Source organism: Pseudorasbora parva, chromosome 10, assembly GCF_024679245.1.
Source record: "Pseudorasbora parva isolate DD20220531a chromosome 10, ASM2467924v1, whole genome shotgun sequence".
Taxonomy (NCBI): domain Eukaryota; kingdom Metazoa; phylum Chordata; class Actinopteri; order Cypriniformes; family Gobionidae; genus Pseudorasbora; species Pseudorasbora parva.
In genome coordinates, this window is record NC_090181.1 from 29,591,236 (window position 1) to 29,616,088 (window position 24,853).

The 24,853-nt window shown below is 35.5% G+C and overlaps 1 protein-coding gene and 1 long non-coding RNA gene across 2 annotated transcripts; both read left to right on the forward strand.

Moving 5' to 3' along the window:
• The first annotated feature begins 4,669 nt into the window (after positions 1-4,669).
• Positions 4,670-5,212, forward strand: LOC137091409 (uncharacterized). Its single transcript, XR_010908085.1, has 3 exons — positions 4,670-4,893; positions 4,972-5,017; positions 5,110-5,212. It is a non-coding gene; the product is annotated as an uncharacterized lncRNA (long non-coding RNA).
• Positions 5,213-5,217: 5 nt separating this feature from the next.
• On the forward strand, positions 5,218-24,178 carry ros1 (c-ros oncogene 1, receptor tyrosine kinase). The gene is made up of 26 exons (XM_067455796.1): positions 5,218-5,242; positions 6,907-7,042; positions 7,131-7,335; positions 9,497-9,573; positions 9,997-10,122; positions 10,476-10,660; positions 12,728-12,825; positions 13,015-13,520; positions 13,683-13,886; positions 13,964-14,074; positions 15,430-15,605; positions 15,761-15,952; positions 16,334-16,434; positions 17,709-17,923; positions 18,006-18,178; positions 18,304-18,460; positions 18,605-18,697; positions 18,806-18,935; positions 19,038-19,203; positions 19,922-19,986; positions 20,762-20,891; positions 20,969-21,066; positions 21,272-21,475; positions 22,883-23,017; positions 23,193-23,353; positions 23,468-24,178. The coding sequence occupies exons 2-26, from the start codon at positions 7,018-7,020 to the stop codon at positions 23,614-23,616; spliced, it is 3,882 nt and encodes a 1,293-aa protein (XP_067311897.1). The 5' UTR covers positions 5,218-5,242; positions 6,907-7,017; the 3' UTR covers positions 23,617-24,178.
• Positions 24,179-24,853: the final 675 nt, after the last annotated feature.

Here is a 24,853-nt window from a genome sequence, read left to right on the forward strand (position 1 = left end):
AACCAGCTCCCATTTGAAGTTTCAGTCATGTCTAACAACTGAATATGCTGGAGTTTGTTTTAGGACAAGTGAGGAGGATTTTTCTTAAATCCCTCCCAAATAACTTGTGGGTGCTATTTAATACCCCAAGATTCAACTAATCTCTGTGATTCTCCATCTGGGATCATTGGAGAGTATTTGTTTACTCACTGTGCATTAGGACAACATAGACATGTGTCCTTTTCTAGGCAAAACTGGTACTGCAGGTGTATCCCTTCTCCCCCTCCACCCTGACTCGAGGTTGCCAGATAGGCTACAGGATCGAGCAGGAACGTTAGTAGCTGCAGCTGTGGTAACTAGAGCCGAGCTGGCAACCCGGATGCTGAACACTACTGACATCATGATTGGTCGATAGGTGGAGGGCGGAGCTTCAGGCCAAAACACAACATGACAACATCAACATCAGTTGAGGGCTGCAACAACAACTTTTAAATGACAATATCCTGGCCGGACTACTGTTGTCAGTGATATAAGTATTTGAACTTAACATGTCTAGTGACATATCAGGGCCATTTTATGATTAATTAAAAAAACATTTTTTACATACAGTTCCTTTTTGAAACTTATTAGGAAGAAGGAATTTGTTTATGCTTTAGCTATCTTCTTACAGCCATTTATAAAGCTCAACAATCTGTTGCTGCTCATCAGAACTGTATTCTTGATTTTACTCATTGTGGTGAATGATTAAAGGAATTTGGCCTTTTTGTTTCCTCATATTTATACTCCTGTGGAACAGGAAGTCATGGCTGGACAATTTCCTTCTCCTAGTCACCCTGGTGTGCTAAAAAAAAATATATTAATGGGAATATATTTCAGATATATTTTACTCATAAAAGATGAAACACATTTATTTCATAATGTGAATTTGATAGGGTTAGGTTGACAATAATAAAAAATGTTTCTTGAGCAGCAAATCAGATTATCAGAATGATATCTGAAGGATCGTATAATACTGAAGACTGAGTAATGATGCTGATGTCAGCTTTAGCAACACATGAATAAATTACATTTGAAAATATATTCAAATAAAAAACCTTTGTTTTTAAATTATAATAATATTTTTTTGCTACACAAATATATCTGTTTTACTGCACTGTAAAAAATTATTTAGAAAAAAAGTTACCTGGTTGCCTTAAAATTTTAAGTTCATTGAAATTGAGTTCAACACATTTTTTACAGTGTGTATTTTATAAAATGAATGCAACCTTTGTGAGCAGAAGAGACTTCTTTCAAAAAATTAAGAAATCTTACGTATATGTTGAAGTCAATGTGAAACAGCATTCAGAACCAAATCACTTTTATAATTCAACATGTTTATGAAAAAATTGAGGAACTTGATTTTATCCATTGGCATTGGGAATTGATTCAATTAGAAAAATGAGGTGTAACATAACAAAATGAAGCTAAACGTGACTGCAAGTTTGATAATTGTGGACAATTAAACTGCACTTGTGAAGCATGTTTGACTGCTTGGGCCTGAGCACTGATGGTGTGAGGATATACTCTTGTCTATATACATAATTATTACCTGTAATTGATTTCAGATGGTTTCATAAATGGCATTTACTGATCATTGTGGTCGCCAATGCCAAGAAAATAATACATCATAATAACTCTAACTCTAATATTCATGCTCTGCTCTTTTGATCTGTCCGTGTGATATTTTAAGCCTGGCGATGAGACAACTTGGACAAAGACAGTGGAAAAACATTTCTGCTATTTATAAGGTCTGATTAATGTTCAGAGCTTCTCATGTGATAAATACATAAACAAGTACATCTAGTTCATTGTCACATCACAGGGTCAGTCGCAGGGGGCTTTGTGGATTTAAAGAGTCCTTCTCAACAGGACTTGCAGCCTAATTAGACACATCACTGAAAGGCCTCTCATTTTCAAGTGTCCAGACATCATGGTCCTCCTGTCTCGTGCATGTTTTGCATGCTGCATGCATTAACCCACACAATGCAAATGATTGAAGCCACTATCTAATATAATCAAAATGAAGGGAGTCCTGGGCCTCGGTAAATGTCAGCTTGTTTTATAGGTTATAAGCAAATCTCATGTAAACATGTAGCATTAATTGTTAATATTCTGTCAAATGGAATTTTAAAAAATATATCTTAACCCATAAATGCATTAATGTTTCTCCAAACATTATTAAATATTTGAGTCTTAGCGCCCCAGCTCTATGTCTAACACGGATGGATCTCTACCTGTTGCGGTAATATAAAACTCGTCTGATATTAGAGTAACAGTTACAGAAGAATAAAATAAAGCATATTTTGTTACTTTTTGGAGCTTTGGAAGAGTCCCGTTTGAGCAGTTTTATACCATCATCACTGTCCTAATCTGAACTCATTCAGCATCTCATATTCGCAATCTCAAAAATATTCTCAAAACTATCATTTTCAACATCTTCAAATTCAGTGTTTTGATCTCTGACAGCTTCTTCACCAGATCCACCATCAAGTGACAGTGACACTAATATATGATTATGAAATCACTGAGCCATTTCGAATTTTGCTAATGATACTTCCTATTCGGTTGTTTTCTGCCTGAGGTATAGTGAAACGTCACTTCATCATTGTGTATCCGACAATAAGTACTTACACTGTTACACACCGCAGGTTGTTAGTGACCATATACAATTTTTACAAAAATTATTGCAAAAACAGGCATTCCTTTTTATTATAATTATATATAGAGAGAGACATTATATATATATATATATATATATATATATATATATATATATATATATATATATATATATATATATATATATATATATATATATATATATATATATATATATATATATATATATATATATATATTATGTTCTAGTATGAAGGTAATATGCATGTAAATACTAAATTTGCCCTGTCGTCATTATCATGTGACCTACACTAGCATCGGTTGAGACCCTTCAATGCTATTCACAAATCCTCTCCTGTGGCCTCGTGGGATAGTAAAGTGTCCTATGTTGCATTCCGTTTTGTTTTTATTATGCCCTTCACTCGCTAACTTTTCTTCATTCACTCGGATGTGCGTCATTGCTAATGTTGCATGAGTGCCAACTACTGGCGGAACATTTACAATGGACTGAACTGAAACATGATCACTTGGAATCCACTATGGAGTTGATTTTTATTCATTTTTTTCCTTTATGAAATTGTTTAATGCAGCATTTTATATTTATATAGTTGTGTTTTGGGTTGTTTTAAATATTTTTTAAAAATAACTAAAATATCATGGAGTTGTTTGTGGTGAGGTAAATAAATCGCGATAAGCGCTGACGTCACAGTCGTGTTGCATTTTGGTATATAAAGCTGCCTGAAGTGTATATGAAGTAGACTCGCTCCCTCTGTCAAAATCGAGGGAGCAAGGGTCTGCCTTGTCCACTTCACGAAGTGGAACGCACTTTAAAATGGTGGCAGGGATTTCCCCGAGGGGAAGTGCTTAGGGAAGTTCGCAAGTGTGTGTCTAAAAGTGGAGTGGAACACAGCAATATGTACACTAGGACAGAATCTCACTATAAGTAGTAGGTCATCTGGGTTCTTTTTGCCTACTATTTTATGAGTACTGTGAATTCAGACATACGCGTATAGGGAACGCGATTTTGGATGCAAAAGTGTAAAAACTGTAAATAAATAAATAAATGATATGCTCAATCAGTTGACAACATATGTTTTTACATTGCTTTAACTCATTAAAATAAGTTAAGCAATTTTCAACTTTTTTCAACTCATATTGTAAAGTCAGTTTAATGTAATTTAAGTTAAAATGACTTAAACATCCAAGTTGATTGTACAGTACTTAAAAAGAGGGACCATATTTCTTATTTATCTCCATTCTGGATGAGATATATATTTACTAAAAAATATCTGTGTTGGGGCACAGGAAAGACTCCTGTATTATCGGCATGTGTGGTGTTTAAGACAACAGGTTTTTCTCAAAAAGGGTACTGAGAAACATCACCAAACTTAAGCAAATTTAAGCTTTAGCAAACCACTAATACTATTATCAATTATACTATTATTATAATTATAATGATAAAGATAGATAAATATGTCTGATGCATTAATATTATTATTATATTATTATACAAAAATACACATGTATCTCTGAGTATGTGACATCTGACTTTAGCAAAGGTTTTGTGAAGCATCACCACCTAGAGGGGAATTCAGGAAATCTATACTTGTATAAGTGATTCTATACATTATCTTATGATATTACATGATATGGTAAATCTGGCACTAAATACCTTACCTGCTACAGTAAGAAAGGCACAGAGTAAATTTTGTTATTGATAAAATTCACACTTTTCCTTCATTGGAGCCGATAGCAATTACACTTTAACCATTAAATAAACACTTCCTTGAATCCATCTAACAACTGTAAAGATAAGAACTTTTATACTTTACAATCAAGTGACCTTCAGTCTGCATAATCTGTCTGCATCGTTATCCGCCAATGATATATGACACATACTTTGACGGTATTACGAAACAAGTTTCCGTCTGCTTTCTTGCTGGACACACCTGTGCCACATGGACCAGGTGACCACAAACTTGGAGGGACTGTTAAAGGACCAGTGTCCAGCCATGATTGCGTGTTACCGATCGATATTTTAGTTTGGGAATACTGTCACGTGAACATTTAAACTGTAGTTCCATTTAGGGTGTGTTTTGATTCCAGAAGTTCGGTGCATGTGAAATGGATCAAATTTGTGGCAAAAGGAAGGAAATTACAGGTTTGCAGTTTGTGTCAGCACTACTATTTCTGCTTATTTGTCTCAGAGCCTCATCGTGTGATGAATGGCTTCTTGATGCCTCAGTTCACCCCATGGTAAGGTTCTTAGGAATTGTTCATATGCATTTTTTTCTCAATTTACTTGAGCTAATGTCTGAAATATTGTGATTGTAGACATCCAGAAGTGGCTTCAAACAGTGTACGGATGCCATTTGCCGAAGTTAGTAGGACTGCCAAGGTTTTGCAATCAAGTTTACAGCTTATTTGCTTATTTGACTTTGGTTTGCAAACATTTACAATATTTCTATCCAGATGAAGTGTGTCAGCTCGCAGCACCTTATTCAACCTGGATTGGCTCTCATAACATAACTATGACCTGGGAGTCTCTGAATCAGTCTGATGTGGTGTATATTCTCCTAGTCTGTCTGGGATCTGGGCACAAGAGGTAGTGAATGGTTTAATGTTAATATTTGTAATATTGACGAATTCAACTGACTTTTGTTGCATTTGCACATCATTCATTATTATTGAGGGAAATACAGCAATAAAGAATATTCATGTTATATTTAAAAATATATATTTTTGCATGAAGAAAATAAAAGCTATTTTATGACCATTAAGATATTACACGTTATTTTTACACGACAATTTCTCCCAAATCCTTACTCAATGCAAAAATAATGGTTAATGGGTTAGTTCACCAAAAAATGGGTGTACTAATTAATGACTTACCCTCATGTCATTCGACACCCGTAAGACCTCCGTTCATCTTCGGAACACAAATGAAGATATTTTTGTTGAAATCCGGTGACTCAGAGAGGCCTTCATTGACACCAATGTCATTTCCTCTCTCAAGACCCATAAAGGTACTAAAGACGTCGTTACAAAGCCCATCTCACTACAGTGGTTCTACAATAATTTTAGAGAATAGCTTTTGTGTGCAAAAAAACTAAATAACGACTTATATAGTGATGGGCCCATTTCAAAACAAAGTTTTGAACTCTTATGAATCAGCGTATTGATTCATGATTCGGATCACGTGTCAAACTGCCAAACTGCAGAAATCACGTGACAGTGGTGATCCGAATCATAAATTGATACGCTGTTCAAAGCTTTATTTATTGACAGAATTTTCATTTTTGGGTGAACTAACCCTTTAAAAACCCTTAAAATTTTTAATCACTATAAAATTCAGTATAAAGGTATTAATGTGATGCAAAATTAATTGGTATTTTCAAATAAAGACATTTATTTATTTATTTATTTATTTGTTTGTTTGTTTGTTTGTTTGTTTGTTTGTTTTATTATTTTTTTCTATAATGTAATTATATTTTATTTATTCCTGTGATGGCAAAACTGAATTCTTCAGTCTTCAGTGTCAAATGATCGTTCACCCTAACCCTAGATTTTATTTACACTCAGTGAAAAGATGTATTTTCTTAGTGATAGATGATATTTACACTTAGTGCAAATAGATGTTATTTATTAAGTTATTAATAGTTTTTTTTATTAAGTTAAATAGTGATATATTCTATTTACACCATATAAAAGTAGCAGTTCTTTGCAATATGTGGTAATTACATGTAATTCATACTTTATTTTGACAGATGCATTTGCACCTCAATATTGTTGTATATTAACACAACAATATTGAGTTAAAATAATAAAGTGTGGAGTGTAAATTGTTAGAGTGTAAATAATGATTTTTAAAGGATTAAGTGGAGGTTGCCGTAAAGGGACACAAAAAGCCCTCCCTACACCTACCCCTAACCCTACCCAGTAAATGCTTTTATTATTATTAAACATTTCGTTTGGCACTTTATTTCCACATTTAGAATATTTTCTTAATTATTATAGAAAGTAAATGCCTTTCCAATGTGATTTGTGATGAGAAAAGAGAGAAGACCAAGCGCTGCAAAAGGCAGATTCGAAAGTGTGTTGATCGAATCAAAACAATAATCCATTATATAGGCTTTACTGATTACAGTGTTTTTTTTATCAAGCTAGTGCGAATAGCACTTGCCAACAAAGCACGTACTTCACCTGTACTTTTCTTTACGGTGTGCATGTGATTAAACATTTTGGCAATGTTTTGTCTTTTCCTCATAGAATGTTACAGAATCAACACACACCGTCAAACAGTTGCAACCTTTTACCTGGTATAAGTTCAGGATTTGGGCCGTGATAGCAGAAATACACGCTTGTTCTCCAGCAAGTCCTATGTACCAGACAAAGCCTTTTGGACGTAGGTTAAATTGACAGTCAACAGTCTTTTTACATTATGTTTCAAAATCAGTTGTTGGAAGCTGCTTATTGTGTTTCTCTTCAAAAAGTGCCCTCCAGCCCATCCATTGAGAGTATTGAGAGTGTGTCTGGAGAGAGTGTGGAGGTTCACTGGACACTGCCTCAGAAACCAGGAGGACCCATCTTGGGCTTCAACCTCAATCTCACATCTAATGAACACGTCATCAGCGTCGCAACCAGAGGAAATGTTTTCTTCAACACATTCTACCCAACGTTCCATAACACTACATATAGGTAGTATGCATACACAGTCTCTTCTTATTTATTTTTATGCATTTGAAACTATAATGCAACATAAAATGCTATATACAATGTATTCAAAGGTTTAGTTCACCCAGAAATGAAAATTATGTCCTTAATTAGTCACCCTCAGACAGAGGTGGACAAAGTACACAACTCTATTACTTGAGTAAAAGTAAAAGTACTACTGGGCAAATATTACTCCGTTACAAGTGAAAGTTGTTAAAACTGATTTTTACTCAAGTAAAAGTACAGAAGTATTTGTTTTCAAAAGTACTTAAGTATCAGAGAAATTTCCGTTTTTTATGCCAATTCATTATTTTATTATTGTTGTATAAATGCACACTGTCATCATGGTTTAAGTCATTCAGTGATGCTCCATCTGATGTACTAGCATATGACTAACTTAAACTCATTTAAATACTTTTATATAAGTTACAAAGCTCTTTACAAAGCTGGTGTCACTTTAAGGCTGAATGCACGGATCCAATACACTGATACACATCTGATATTCTCCCAACTTTACTCTTCTCTTTCTCCCAGATGTTTATATTTTTTATATTTTATAAGACATGCACCAAGTGTATGCCAACTATACTAATCTTGATTTTTTTTTAAACTGAAACATACTTTCAAAGTATGGCTATGGGTGCACACACTTGTGCCTAAGAACCGTCTTCTACCATTTTGCTATGAACTGATCAGTGTTCAAAAAAGTTGGGAAAATGTATATGACCCTATAAGAGTGATTCCCGACAGACTGTCTGAAACAACAACAACTAAAAACCTTTTAAAGATGGAAAAAATCATCCTCCGACTTTCAGAGTTGCTACAGAAACAACTTTCGACCTAGATAGAAATGTAGTGGAGTAAAAATTACGATATTTGTCTTTCAAATGTAGTGAAGTAAAAGTCATAAGTTTCCAGAAAAAATAATACTCCAGTAAAGTACAGATACTCAAAAAATGTACTTAAGTACAGTACTCAAGTAAATGTACTTAGTTACTGTCCACCTCTGCCCTCAGGTCTTTCTAAACTCGTAAGACTTTTTTTCAAAATATTAATCTTCAATGTGCATTTACGTGATCACTACGACGCATGCTTGTTGCATTGACTCGAGAGCAGACATTGTTACGTGAATGTGCATTGGAGATTAATATTTTGGAAATAAAGTGGTAAATGATATTTGCATCATAAATGATAGTTGCCTCATAAAATTGTGGTTAAACCACTGAGTCGCATGGATTCCTCTAATGATGTCTTTACTACCTTTACGGGGCTTGAAAATGGTAGTTGCGTAGACTGTCAATGGAGGGAAAGAAAGATTTCATTAAAAAGATCTTTATTTATGTTCCGAAAATGAACAAATAACTTACAATGGACATGGACATGAGGGTGAGGAAATAAAGGGTTAGTTTACCCAAAAGGTTTAATTATCCCATAATTTACTCATCCTACCTCAAGCCATCCTTGGTGTGTATGACTTGCTTCTCTCAGCTGATCACAAACAAAGTTGAATTCAAAAATATCCTTTCTCTTGCCAGCTTTGTAATTGCAGTGATTATTATCTGAGATTTTGAAGTCCAAAAAAGTGCATCCATCTATCATAAAAGTAATCTATATACGACTCTAGGGTTTTGTAAGAAAAATATCCATATCCATATACTCCATATTTAAAACCTTATAAAGTAATATAATAAATACTTTATATCTAGCTTCAGCCAGACCTGTATTCATTTCTGTATTCAACTTGTGAAAAAAGTGTAACCGGCGCAACGTAGCATAAGCGTTTTGATCTGCGAGAGGCGTTACACTTTCTGCCTAAGTTGAATACAGAAGGCGGTCTTGGTGGAAGCTAGATATTTTACTTTAAATAAGGATATTTTTATTACAAAACCTAATTGATTCACTTCATAAGGCCTTTATTACCTCTCATTATAAAACTTGGAAGCGTCAGGATGTATTAATATATCTCTATTTGTATTCGTCAGAAAGAAAAAGTCATATACACCTATGGCTTGAGGGTGAGCAAATCATGGGGTAATTTTCATTTTAACTCATTTTAAAGTGAACTAATTCTTTAAGGTATACATTTTCAATTTTTACTTTATTTGTTGATATAAAATATTGCTTGTACTGACTGTGTCTTACACAGGATCTCAATAGCTGCTGTAAATCAAGAGGGCCAGGGGTCAGTTGCTGAAGGCAGCATAACAACACCATCAAAAGTTGGTAAGTTTAAGCTCATAGTAAAACTTTCCTGCAAAGATCCTATTCCTGAATTTGTTGTTGTTGCTGGTCCTGGAACAACATTCCTTCTGCTGCATTATAAATGAATAATACTATTCAAAACAATTTTTGTGATATGTCTATTCCTGCAATTTCTTTTATTATAGTCTACAATTCAGTGTATTTTAAAATAATATATAAAATAATACTACATTATAATAAAGTATATTTTTACTGTAAATACACACTGCTTTTTAAAAGTTTGGGGACAGTAAGTTTTTTTTAAGGAATTAATACTTTTTAATCAATACTTTTTCAGTAAGTGTCATGCAACCAAAATATTTTAACTATTCTGCTAATGTTTTCGTGTTTGCAATGACTTGAAATGAACAATAATCTTGTTGCTCCATCTGTGATGTCTTTCAGGGCAGAATGGAGGCCGCTGGGTCTTTGCATCCAGATGGAACTCATTAAGGATGAGAGAAGAGGATGCCGATTTCTTCACCACAGCACTGTGTCTCTCAGATAGTCGAATCGACAGCAACATCACAGGTCCATTCTTTCTCAGATCAATACATTTTTATCATCTCTACCATACACGAGTGCCCATAGCACAGATGAGGGTTGTTTCTCTTAGACAGTAAGAAGATTAATGAGCCTATTTGCCTCCTGATATCTCAACACTGTCAAAATTCTCAACCAAGACCGAGTAATACTACACACAATATTTTTAATACAGTAGTTCTATATTTTATGTCAACAATTACCTGCAGGGTTATTTATTGTAAGGATTTAGGAGAAACATTTAAATCAAAGTTGATCTTTTTTTAATTAGCGTTGAAATAGCAACCATTTCCTTTAGATATAGATGATCTTTTCTTTGTGGCTTCTCACTTATTTTAAAGGGGTGGCAGTGCACTATAGTTCCAACCATGTCTACTTCTCTGAGGGGAATCGTATCTGGTCGAAAGGGGCTGGAAATCTGACTGACCGCTCGGATCTCAAGCTTCTGCACTCTGCCCCGCTGGAGGTCACAGCACTGACTGTAGACTGGCTTTATCACAGGATTTACTTTGTTTCCAGTGGTAGGGTGTGTATTTACCGTTAATTATGGAATAAATTATGATTTTATATTTATATTTTACAACTTTAAATCATATCTTCAAATCATTTTTTTACCAAATAATTAATATCAGCACACAATATTTAAATGTTCTGAAACATCTTGCTCTATGACTTCCAGTGTTGCTGCGTTGATGTAAACAATTTACTGTTTCCAGTGGTAGGGTATGTATTTACCTTTAAATGGGGGCTAAAATGACAATGTAGAGAACTTTAAAGATGAAATATTGTATGTTTCTGTACCAAATAATGAATATAGCACTTTACCAACAACATTTACATTTTCTGGAACTCCGTGCCCCATAGACTTCCATTGTAATATCATTAATATAAACAATTTACTATGTATGATATGCATTTACCTTAATTAGGAAGTAAAATGGCAATTTAGACAACTTTGAAGATTAAATATAATCGTTTTAATATGAACTTTATATTTGCACTTTAAATTCAATTTTTAAATGTTCTGGGACATCTTGCTCCATAGACTTCCATTATAAGCGCATTGCAGTAAAAATGTACTATGTGTTTAGTTGTAAGGTGTGTATTTTACCTTTAAAGGTGCCCTAGAATGAAAAATTGAATTAACCTTGCCATAGTGAAATAATAAGAGTTCAGTACATGGACATCACATACTGTGAGTCTCAAACACCATTGCCTCCTCCTTCATATGTAAATCTCGTAAATCAAAAACTCAATGGAAAAAAAAGTGCTTCTCAACATAAACCCAACCGTGACGCAAGCGTTGGGCATTATTTATATGCACGCCCCCAACATTTGCATCTGTCCAAACAAGCCGAATCTACTGATGGTAAACAAAACACTCGAAGATAGCAAAAACGGCTCTCATGACACATGGTTGAGGTTTATTATAATCGGATACCACAACAAATCGTTCGTTTGTTCGGCCCATTTCAAGCAAGCTTCACTCAGTGTCTTAAACTGAAGAAAGGGGCAACTATATTCCTGCAAGCAGTAAGTAATTTATCCACTTATTGACTAGCTGTTTAAACAATTTCTGATTAAATTGAAAGTTTCTTAGAGAGACCGCATTGTATAGAATGACGCAAAATGCTAGTACAGTAACAATAGGAAACTCCAAGTACCATACAAAACTAAATAGTGTGTCTAATGACAGGTTAATATTATTTTGTATTACAAAATACAACACTTTAGACAACACTTTAGACAACACGTAGACACTTTGCTTAAAGATCGTTCACTCGACCCTCTAGCAAACGTCACCTTTTCCACAATATAAGTTAAAACAATAGTCAATGGAGATTGATAAAATGCAGCTTACTTGTTTATTGGTGTTTTCAGTTCACCGACGCGCGAGAGAGAGCTCGTGTGCATATGGTTGCCAAATTGGACATGCTTTGGTAAAACACCGGATAGTATACTGTACGTGTTCTTTTCACAGAAAAGCTCTGTTTGGGGGATTTAATTACTGAAATCTGGCAACCGCACGAACGCAAGCTCTTTCTTGCGCGCAGATGATCTGAAAACACCAATAAACAAGTAAGCTGCATTTGATCAATCTCCATTTGAGATGTTTTGCTTAAAGTATCATTTAGTCGGTCTGTGTTCTGTCAGGGCGGTCAGGACTCACGAGCCGCTTCACTGAACTGCCAATCAGAGCAGAGCTCAACATTAATATTCATGACCCTTCCAAATAAGGCAAAAACAGAGCATTACATCCTGGGGACAATTTATAGGGTTGTAAATGGACCTGTTAAACTGTATCTGGACAATTTTTGCCCTTAACCCACATACCCTCTATGTAGATATCAGAGAACAATTTAACATATTGTTTCAAATCATTCTAGGGCACCTTTAATTAGGGACTAAAATTACAATGAAAAAAAACTTTAAAGATTAAATATAATATCAAAAATCATTTTTGTACCCTGATTTTTACAAACTTATAGGGAGCAGGTCAAAATGTAACAGAAGCCATACGGAGAGATGAAGTAGTTTCAAATTGGAATTTTATTGAAATTCCGTCATCATACTTTCTTTCCCACAAATGCAGGTCTACTATTGTGGATTGGAAGTCTGTTCTTTTCCAGTGGATATGAATCTCAACCTTTCCAGTGAAGCTGTAAATATAATTGCAGATCCGTATAATGGGTGAGTATTATAAACATTATTTAACACTGTTTGGTTAAGCACTGTCTCTGCTTTAAATAAAGCTATAAAACATTGTGTAAACCCTCTGCCGTATTTTTATATTTATTAGAGACATTAAAGATTTTAGTTGATTATTTTGTTGGTTTTAAGTAAAGAGTAATTTAATAAAATAGAGAATTGTCTTGTCAGATGGCTGTTTTTGTTGCTGAGCAGTGGAATATACCATTGCCCTCTTCCAGACGCCTCTGGCCAACAACATGAGATGAGTCAAATTGTAAAATCTCATTCTGTCTCAAACTTTGTGGTCAGTTTCCCCAATAAGAGACTGGTTTATCACAGCGAAAGTGATCGAACCCTCAACGCTATATCTATGGATGGATTATTTCCCATTACACTGTACACAAACGTTAACTTTGAAGCAAACAGCATTGTTTATGAGGACGATTTCTTCATGCTCACCAATGGATATGCACTTTATAAACAAGTTGGCCAGAGTCAAGTGGCCACCTTCAATGAATTCACTATGGACTGTGATCTCATCCATGTTCAAAATGATGGCTTTGGTAATCTCTGTGATTTTAGCGCATCTGCACAACCTTATCCTGTGCCACGAAGGCCAACACATCTGCAAGTCCTGTTTGGATCAGATAAAGCCAATGTCTATTGGCATAAGCCTGAAAATATGATTGGAGCAAGTGAGTGATACCAAGTTAACAGCACTACTGGGATTTTTTTATTAGTAGGAGACTATTTTTTTATATTTGCTATTCATTTATTAAAGCCAGGTTTTGATTTCACTTTGCCAAACCATAAAATTGCTGTTGTCAATTAAATAAATTCAGTTTGATTCCACACAGGTCCATCTGCCTGGCAAAATTGGACTTATGATATAAACTGCTCTATGAAGGGTTTGGCCGTGATGAGATTTAGTGGAATAACCGGGACAAATGCAACTGTCCCAGATCTGCAGAGCTCACAGCAGTACAGCGTCACGGTCTGGGCTTGTTCTCCTGCTGGATGCTCCAGATCAGTCTCATATGAAGGAACAACTCTTCAGCCTGGTGATTATATTGTATGCACTTTATCATTTACTTTAATCTTTTTAAACTGGCCACTATAAAAGTCATCTTTTCTTCAGCCGATGAGCCCCCATATATTGCTGCTGCCAGTGATGATGAAATATGGAAGCAAGATTTTGAGAGCATTGAATTTATGGAACAAATCGTGTCTTATATTGGAGATGTGAAAGGTAAGAACCAGAAAGATCATATATAGACAGTAACAGTGGACCCAAAAAGTCACAGATAAAAATGTTTAATATTCACTGCATTCGATATACTAAATATCAAACTATGTGTGGCATCTGTAAATAAACAATGCTAGAGCAACTCTCAGGTCTAGCATCACTTTCTCACTTTTTCAATAATTGTTTTATCTGTTGGTCCCACAAAATTGTCCTAGCAGTTCGTTATATTAACCATAAACTTTCCAAAAACAGGCATTACAAGTAATGCAAGTTACCTTATCAGTTTATTTTTTTAATTTAAAGTGTTTTATAGTGTTTTTTCCCTTTTTGTAAATTGACATAATAAGAGATGGACCAAAACATTTCTGAGAGAACTCAAAAGCATTGAAATATTTAATCACATATTTTTTCCATCACCCTGTCCCTTTAGGGGCTCCATAGCACACTATTAATCTAGATATGGGAATCTGAAAAAATGTGTATTTGGATCAGGGTGATCCAATCCTTTGAAAAACCTGCACAAAAGCAAAACGGATTACCTGTTCCTGGATAGCAAAGCAAGGGATTTCCAAATCCAGATCATTCTGATCGAGATAAAAGGTTTTGATATAGGTTTTGCATTCCTCTGAGAAACTTCACATTTGATTGCAAGACAATCAAATTTGGTGAATGCCACACAAAACTTAAAAAAAAAAAAAAAAAAAAAAAAAAAAAGAGTTTGCAAAAATTAGAACTTTGTTTTTGTTTAGTTTTTAATAAAGTCCGGCCCAGGTGCGAAAAAGTAACAAATTTTTAGGGTGTAACAAAATATTTTATTGCATTACTTTTAAAATTAACTACCCAACACTCTCCATTAAGTTTGACAACCAGAATGTGTCTTTTGGTGAAAAGACATTTTTCCTTATTTTTGAACAATATATTTAATGTTTCATATTTTGAAACCTAATAAAACATATTATGAAATGTTCTGATTGATAAGTGTGCTTGTACTGCCTCAAAAGTTTGGGGTCTGTACTTTTCTTTTCTTTTTTAAGAAGTCTCATGCATTTTTTATTTCATTGTGAAATAGCATTACAATTTAAAATAACCTTTGTGAAAATCCTTTATAATATAAATGTCTTTACAGTGACCTTTGATTGATTGAATGCACCGTTGCTGAATAAAAGTATTAATTCCTTTAAAAAAAGAAAAATCGTACACCTTCCCCAAGCTTTTAGGAAGAGTATCTATTTAAAATACATTCCACTTGTTTTAAAATATTAAGCTATATACAAGAGAAAAAACATCATGCATCCCATATTTCACCATGCAACTCACCATAAAACAATGTCGATATGATCTTCTTTTGTAATGAGCAGACATGGATTGGTATAGTTCCACAATCTACTGGACTAACAGTTCTGGCCACATTAACTGGATTAAACTGGCTGATCAGTTTTTGAGTGTGATGACAATGCCATCACCGATGAATGCTGAAGCACTGGCCTTTGACTGGCTGGGACATTATCTGTACTGGAGCTGCAACTCAAATCAGGTATGTTTTTAAATTAAATCATGCTTGATGATGTTTTTAAATTAATTAAGTCAAGCTTATTCAGTGAAATACTGAATACTAAAAAGTGAAGCTACTAAAAACACTTTATTGACTTTATATGGACTAATTGTAAAACATCTTGTATCTCTTATCAGATATGCAGAGGGTCTACATCTGGTCTAGGGGTTGAGATATTTCTTCAAGCACAGCAGAAGATTCTCAGTTTGGTGATTGATTCATTGAATGCTGCCATCTACTGGACCACTGAAACATCAGTAGAAGGCTGTAGACTTGATGGAGAAGAATACCAACTCCTGGATAAACTGAGTGAGTTCTCTGGGAAACAGGTGAGGACCTAATATACACAGCTAATACCAATCAAAAGTTATTAGAATTTTAAAATATCTGGTCTGTTATTTATTCATTTGATGGCAAAACTGAATGTTCAGCGTCAGGCTTCAATCACATGATCCTTAAAAAATCATTCTGATATGCTATTATTTATCAGTGATTATATTTTTGTGGAAACCGTGATACATTTTCTTTAGATGCTTTGATTAATAGAAACCTCAAAAGAACAGCATTCATTTTGAAAAATCAATCTTTTTTATGTAGTCTTTACTGTGACTTTTAATCAATTTAATGTATACTGAGTAAAATATCCTGAGTAAAAGTAATATATTTACAATACAAGTTTTATTTCACGGACAAAAACCTCTTTTTTGTAGGTTGCTGGTATCACTTTGAATGTGATTGAAGGAAATTTGTATTGGTTGGTGCAGGACGGCTTCTTGTTGAACCTTTACAGAGTCAACATCAGTCCTCAAAGGTTGGTGCATATACAGTTAGATATCATTAAAGCTACACTGTGTGATATTTTCCCCCATCTAGCGGTGTAAAGGAGGTGGGGGGGGGGAGGTTGAAACACTCAGTTTCAGTCAATCTCATGTCAATCTTGAGTACCTATAGAGTAGTATTGCATCCTTCATATCTCCAAAAAGTCTTTAGTTTTATTATATTTATAAAAGAAATATGGGCTGTACCGAGTCTTTCCGGAAAAAAACGAGCGCCTGGAGGCGTATCGTGTGGGCGGAGCTAAAGAATGACGTGCAAAGCGGTGACGTCCTCAAGCGTGGAGAAGCTCATGGCTATCGATCTCAGCTAATACAGATATGATCCAGAATCATTCGGAGGCTGAAATAAATTGAACAGGAGAAACAGCAACAGCAGGACGTCCGTCTCTGTGGTATGTACTGTATTTAGTGCCCTGTCAACATTTGTGTGTCTTTACTCGCAGTTTATGAGGACATGATTCGGTTTATGGACTATTGTATGCGACTAAACCTTAGCAGTAGCAAGCAAAACGGTTTTGCACGTCAGACTAGTGTAACGTTATACATAGAACAACAATGGAGTCCGTTAGCGCATTTGAATGACGAAGCACGCAACGTGTCGTTTACTGATGTTTACTCACATGACGACAGCATAGACATTTGAAGCAGTTTTACTCACCGACTGCTTCCAAAGCATGACCGAACCTTTATCGCTGGGACCGCTCCGTCAAAAACACACCGGAAGGAGTATTTTTGGCAAAGACATCAAACGTCCAACATTAGTTTTTGAAACTTTGTCTATGTTTAGGATGGGAATCCAAGTCTTTAACAGTGTAAAAAGCTCAGTATGCATGAAACAGCATTTCACCACCCCCCCCCCCCCCCCCCCCCCCCCCCTTTAACATGGCTTCCAGTTCGACATCGTTCATGACTGCCATCGAGTGTTAAAATGCGAAAGGCGAAGCTTGAATTTACGGAATTTACGCCAACATGGCGACCGGCATTTGAACCCCTCTCCCGTATGTATTTTCAATGGCATATTATAAACTTACGAGAATACTTTATTACTTGAAAGAAGTAAATATACATTAATGAGCACATATAATTTTTAAAGAACTAAGTGTTTTTAGCTAAGAATAAACTAAAAAAGTTACACAGTGTAGCTTTAATGAATCCATTGTTTAATGTCCAATTTGGCTCATAATAATATTTTCTTATTGAATAAATGTAGTTTATAATGCTTTGCATAAACTTGTCCGTTTGCCTAAAGGATGCAGAAGTCTAAAGTGGTGGAATTTGCAAGATGGACCAAAACTCAAATCTCATATCATCAAGTGGGCTCCTATAGCGGACGACTTGTTTGGTTGGATGAGAACAAACAGCTCAGGATTCAGGAGTTGAACCAAAACAACAGTGTCCTTATGTCTTCCAGCAAAACGCTGACAGCTTTTTCTGTTGTACAGCCATTGCTGAAACCTTTTCCAGGTCAGCAGTGTGTTAACATATGATTATTACATACAGCAATATGACATATGATAATCACTGTGTCTTTGTGTTTGTATCCCAGATGGATTTGCATCTCCTCCTTTAGTTATTCCACCTGCAGTTTCCAAAATTGATCTTAAAGGGAATGACACATTTTTTCAGATTCACTGGGAACCCAGCAGTGTTGATTACGGGACAGTGATTTATTGTGTAGTGTCTAAGGAACTGTGGAAAAATGGGAAAGAACTTCAAAATGTACGACACCAAAAAAAAATATATATATATATATATATATATATATTGTAAACTATATATTGTAAATTGACCCTAAGTACTTTAAAATACCGTTTTGTTTTTTTATTTCCAAAAAAATTCTGCAGAAATACCCAACCAGATATTGTCATCCTGTCAATACAGTTTCCGAAACAGTCATAAATGTTACGCGATTCAAACCAGGGACCAAATTTAACATCACCATAACCCCTTTTTCATATTGGGCTAGAGGGGAATCAACACAAAAAACTTTCATTACTCCAGGTAACATTTAAATATATAATTTAAAAAATAAGAAAATAGTACATTGCATACCTTACATTTGAATGATATACTGTTTTGCTTTTTGTGTATTGTACAATATAATACAAAAAAGGGCCTTATAAATGCACTCTTGTTGTCACCCAGGTGCTTCATTAGACACTGACATGACATTGATTATTTTGACCGCATCAGTCGCTGCTGGTTTTACACTGATTATTCTCATTGTCGCAGCAGTAAGTAAGTATGACACAATTCCCTTTTATAAAATACTATTTCGTCCCCATATCAAAATGAATGAGAGAATATGAAAGTACAGCATTCACTTTCCCTGCTGTTTTGATATAGTTTGGCACAGGCGTCAAAAGAAAAAGGATCATGGGACAGTTACACAAACAGGTGTACACATCCATCCAGATGTTGAGTTGGAGTATATTCGAGGTTTAGTTGGTCTTGGGAATGCCTGCTTTGCCATCAGGTACACATAGGTGTCACTTACAAACTACAGCTTCATTTTAATATGATTTTGTTGCATCTATAAACCACAAATGTGTGTTAATATTTGAAAACATTTCCCCAGTGCCATACCCGCCCAGGGAGAGATTGAGTCACTTCCTGTGTTTCCTAGAGAATGTCTGAAGCTTCAGAGGTTGTTGGGTAGCGGTGCTTTTGGAGAAGTTTATGAAGGTGTTACAGTTGGCAGCCAAATCACTGGACTTGTGCCAGAGAGGAGAGTGGCTGTTAAGGTACTTTTGGTTTAAACTGTTATAGTATAACCCTGTCCACGGCTAAAAGTGCCAACAGTGGGCACGTGAGCATTAGAACTGGACCACGGGGCAATGGAATAAGGTGGCCTGGTCTGATAGATCATGTTTTCTTTTACATTACGCGGATGGCCAGCGGTGTGTGTGTCGGTTACCTAGGGAACACATGGCACCAGGATGCACTATGAGAAGAAAGCAAGTCGCCGGAGGCAGTGTGATGCTTTAGGCAATGTTCTGCTGGGAAACCTTGGGTCCTGCCATCCATGTGGATGTTACTTTGACACGTACCATTGTTGCCGACCCTGTACAACCTTTCATGAAAATTCCCCAGTATTCCCTGGAGGCTGTGGACTCTTTCAGCAAAAATGGTTCAGGAATGGTTTGAGGAGCACAACAATGAGTTTGAAGTGTTGACTTGGCCTCCAAATTCCAGATCTCAATCTAATTGAGCATCTGAGATGTGTTAAACAAACAAGTCAGATCCATGGAGGCCCCACCCCACAATTTGGTGCCAACACCTCTGTCAGATATCACAGCACACCTTCAGAGGTCTAGTGGAGTCCATGCCTCAATATATATTGCTATATATAGATATATGTTTATATTCAGATATATGTTTAATAACCATGATTACTCATTAACTTCCATGTGGGGACTACCTATTGATTGCAATTATGATGTCTCACAAATCTCTTCACAGACACTGAGAAAAGATGCCAGCGACTATGAGAAAAAGGAATTCTTAAAAGAAGCTCATTTGATGAGGTAAAACATGAGGTTGCTCAAGGCATCACACTAAAAATATAATTATAATAGGGTCCAATGGCACAAATATGATGATGATGATTATGATGAAACCCCTGGCCTAGAACAAATGTTTGTGTTGGGATGGGGTCTGTTGTTATTTAGTTTTTTGGGAGAAAATAAAATCTGAACAAGCGTTTGACCCAAGGGACTCTGTTTTACTCTTTATTCACAGTGACACTATAACTGTTCAAAATTCTGGGGTCAGTTAAAATTTTTTATGTTTTCGTAAGAAGTATATGCTCACCAAGGCTGCATTTATTTGAGCAAAAATACAGTAAAAACAGTAATATTGTGAAATATTATTAAAATGTAAAATAACTGTATTCTATTTAAAATGTTCTTTATTCTTTGATATCAAAGTTGAATTTCCAGCATCATTCCTTTAGTCTTCAGTGTCACATAATCCTTCAGAAATCACTGTAATATTATGATTTGTTAAATTTCGTATTGCTATCAATGTTGAAAAGAGTTGTTCCACTCAATATTTTTGTGGAAACCGTGATACATTTATTTTTTCAGGATTATTTGATGAATAGAAAGTTCAAAAGAACAGCATTTATTTGAAATAGAAATCATTTTTTGCGTGATAAAAGTCTTTTTGATTAATTTAACGTATCTTTGCTGAATGAAAGAAATTGCTGACCCATAAACTTTTTGAGCTGTATTGTGTTCATCCAATTATTTTTAGCAAGTTTTATAATGCATTTATTGTTTTGTGTTTGTGGCTCTCCAGCCAGTTTAATCATCCTAACATCCTGCGCTTGCTTGGAGTGTGTCTGCTAAACGAGCCACATTACCTCATCCTGGAGCTGATGGAAGGAGGAGACCTTCGTTCTTACCTGAGAGGAGCTCGTCCTACCAATGTTAGGCTTTGTTTTTAAATATACTGTGTAAGATGCTTTTTTACTCACTAGCACTAACATGTTCTGATGTCTCATAGACCCACAAAGAGCTACTAAACCTGACCAGCCTTCTGGACATCAGCTTGGATGCCGCCACTGGATGTGCTTATTTAGAAAGGATGCACTTTGTTCACAGGTAAAGATGTGCTCATATCTTGCTAATGCATCACATGGTGCTCACAATGCCAAAGTCATGGGTTCAATTCTCAGGGAATGCACAAACGCATAAAATGTACACTTTTGAAGGCACTTATATACCGCCTTATATGGATATAAGTGTCAGCCAAATGGATAAAAGTAAATATATCTAATTTAAACTATATTCAATACTTCATGCACAGGGATATTGCCGCAAGGAACTGTTTAGTGTCAATAAGAAGCTACACAGACCCAGAAAGGATTGTTAAAATTGGAGACTTCGGATTGGCCCGTGATGTGTATAAGAATGACTACTACAGGAAGAAGGGTGAAGGTCTGCTTCCTGTTCGCTGGATGTCACCGGAGAGTTTAACAGATGGCATTTTCAATAAATATTCTGATGTCTGGTCAGTATCTTGAGTGTTAAAGTGCCCCATTATACTCTTTTAAAGGAAGTGTATGTAAGATTGTGGCCAAAATTGATATGGCAATCACTTTCAAATGATTGTAGAGCGGTGTATATGTATATGATTCCCTTCACACGATCCCACCCCTAGACCCTACCCACACTGTGATGTGGGTAAATCAACACAGTTGAAAACGTCCCTCTGTTTATGGCCACGCCCACTGATGTGGTAACGCATATTACTAACCTGCAGAGACATAATACTTGGCCTACTCTGCTCTGATTGGTCAGATGGCCCAGTCTGATTAGTTTACCGCATAGAGTTTTTGGAAACCCATTAACCATCCATAACCGAACTCCAGCTCTATTCTGGAGGCTTCCTGTTCCTAAAGCTCAGCAGTAATGATGACGTTGATTTTTTTATAAGCGAGTCTGAATCTATGATGAAACAATGGAAGAACTAATTTTTCAACCCGAACCTTGAGCTGGGCGTTTCTCAGTGATGCTACTCATTTTGAGAAACATTATGTAATGTTTTAACTGTAATTCCTCACCATAAGTGTGCTTCCATCGTGTGTGTGTGTGTGTGTGCCTGTTTATGTGATTTATGAGGACACAAATTTGTATAACTACATGGCTATTGCACTGGTATTACAACATAAATGTGGTTTATGAGGACATTTAATATGTCCTCATATTTCAAAAAGCTCTAAACCCACACTAAACAATGTTTTATTAAAAAGGTAAAAATGCAGAATGTGTCCTGTGATGGGTAGGTTTATGGGCAGGGGCAGTGTAGGGGGATAGAAAATATGGTTTGTAAAGTATAAAAACCATTACGCCTATGGAGAGACTCTGTAAACCACATAGACCAGCGTGTGTGTGTGTGTGTGTGTGTGTGTGTGTGTGTGTGTGTGTGTGTGTGTGTGTGTGTGTGTGTGTGTGTGTGTGTGTGTGTGTGTGTGTGTGTGTGTGTGTGTGTGTGTGTGTTTTGTGGTGCACATGTGGGAACTTTAGCAATAACAGTGCATATATTAGCCCAGCTGATGTTAACATTTGCAAACCAAATCTTAGCCTACTCCATCCTTTATCTTTACTCAAAGATGTAGAATGAACAACAGACAGTCTGCATTAATAGACACAGTTTTAGGTAATAGCTAGCTAGGCTACTGCAGCCCACAGCTTATTTACAGAAGTATTTCAGTAAGAGTTGTAATAACATGAGTTAGTTCAAGGTTTTCCTGCTAACTCAATTTAACACTTTGCAGGATGTTTCCGTTCACTTAATTAGATGTTACACACTACATGAAAGGTAATTTTCAACAATCTATAACAGGGGCTTTAATGTTGCCTTATGAAAAAAATGCATATCCTATGAATATGTTTTCTTACAATTTTCTTTTTGCAGGGCATTTGGTGTGCTCTTATGGGAGATTATGACATTAGGAAAGTTACCATATCCCACATACACCAACCATGAAGTCTTAAGCCATATCATTACAGGTGGACGACTGCCTTCACCCGCAGGGTGTCCACAGAGATTGTAAGTGTTATTAGATAATTTCTACAAATACGTTATATAAATTGATTGAATGTGAAGACAAAGATGTGATATGTAGTGTGAATGAATATGTTAAAAATCAAAGATTACAGTTCAATAAAAGAATCCGAGAATACCTTATTTAGTCATTCATTTCCATTTTATTACTGCTTTATAGGTATAATCTGATGATGGGCTGTTGGAGTAACGAACCAACTGAGAGACCAAACTTTCAGCTCCTTGAGGAAACCCTGAGTAAATTAAGAGATTATGAAGTGGATAAAAGAGCAAACCAGAATGGAGTTGAAGGACATGTGAACCAAGCCTACCAGGAAGATGGTATGATTTTTTTATCAATATAAATATCAATATAATTAAATATTAGCTTTATTTCATCATATGAAACAGAATTTGGTACTCATATAGATATGCATCTCTTGCTGGTTTCTCCAGAGGTCTGCACTGGTGTGGATGAAGATGAAGTTCTGGAAACTGGACTGTCTCCTGTGCTCAGCAACGAGGGACTGAATTACTTGATGTATCGAGCTGAGAGCCCAGACAGTGTCCGAACAGACCTATCAACACCCACTGAGGATACATAAGACTATATAAGCCACTGGCATCTCAAGTTTGCACAAATAGACTGCATTTATATAGCGCTTACAACAGACCCTATGGCCATCCAAAGCACTTTACATTTTGCCTCACATTCACCCATTAATACACCAACGCCGATGTCAGCCATGTAAGGCACCATCCAGCTCGTCGGGAGCAGCTGGGGTCAGGTGTCTTGCACATGGGCACCTCAACCCTTGGTTAGGGAACCGGGGATTGAACCGCACCAACCTTCCAGTTTGTAGATAACCTAGATGAACCACTGAGCCACTGCCACCACAAAGACCTTTGAGCTGGACCTCACTTTTGTAATCTTCTTTCTTGTAAATATTGTATAATAATAAACATTGTTTTTTTTTATGTTTACTGTTGAATGTTTAATAAACAGATATCAATATTCCGCAAAACAGTTAGAGCTGTATTGCCTTAAAGAATGTGCAACTGATTAAATGGTTAACTGGTTGAATTATGCTAATATCAAATCATAATACTAATTTGATGTATAATATGTAAAGTGAATGATCAATAAAAATACATTATATAGGAATAGACTTGTTGTCCTCTGTAGTGGACATTATATTTTAAAAATTCTTCTTTAAGTCTGGATGTCCTGTAGAACACACAGTGCTTTTCAGAGATACCAAATGTTAAGAAGTTTCACAATGACAACTGCCTCTGACTTTAAAAATGACTGACATTAATTTAAGGATCATTTAACACCCTTATGTAAATATGATAGCCTTGGCTACTATTTAGTAAATATATTGTTTTAATTTGACTTATTTTTGAATTCATAAATCAACATCTCAGGAAAATCTTTATGGGGTTTCAAATCAAAATATGAATTAGCCTACTGTTACGAAATTGAGACATGGAGAATGGTTTCATACATGTAGAAGACACCGGCACTTTAATCATGTTAAGACATAATAAGTGAATAGGGAAAATCTTGTCAATTAGCCTACTACTCCCATTATTCCACTTATTTTTTCATTACATGTTGCTCGAAGAACATATGAATATGCAAATTAGATAGGCCTAATGTAGGCCTTTAGATAGCTACATTGTATTTATAAAATGAGAAAACCTGCTTACTTATTTATGGCCATTTTCCACACATATTGCGTAAACAACAAAATAATAATATATCAAACCAATCTGTTATGTCTTTTAAAACATAGTTGAGATTGAGAATCAGCTTTATTAAAAGTTTGGTATAAAAAA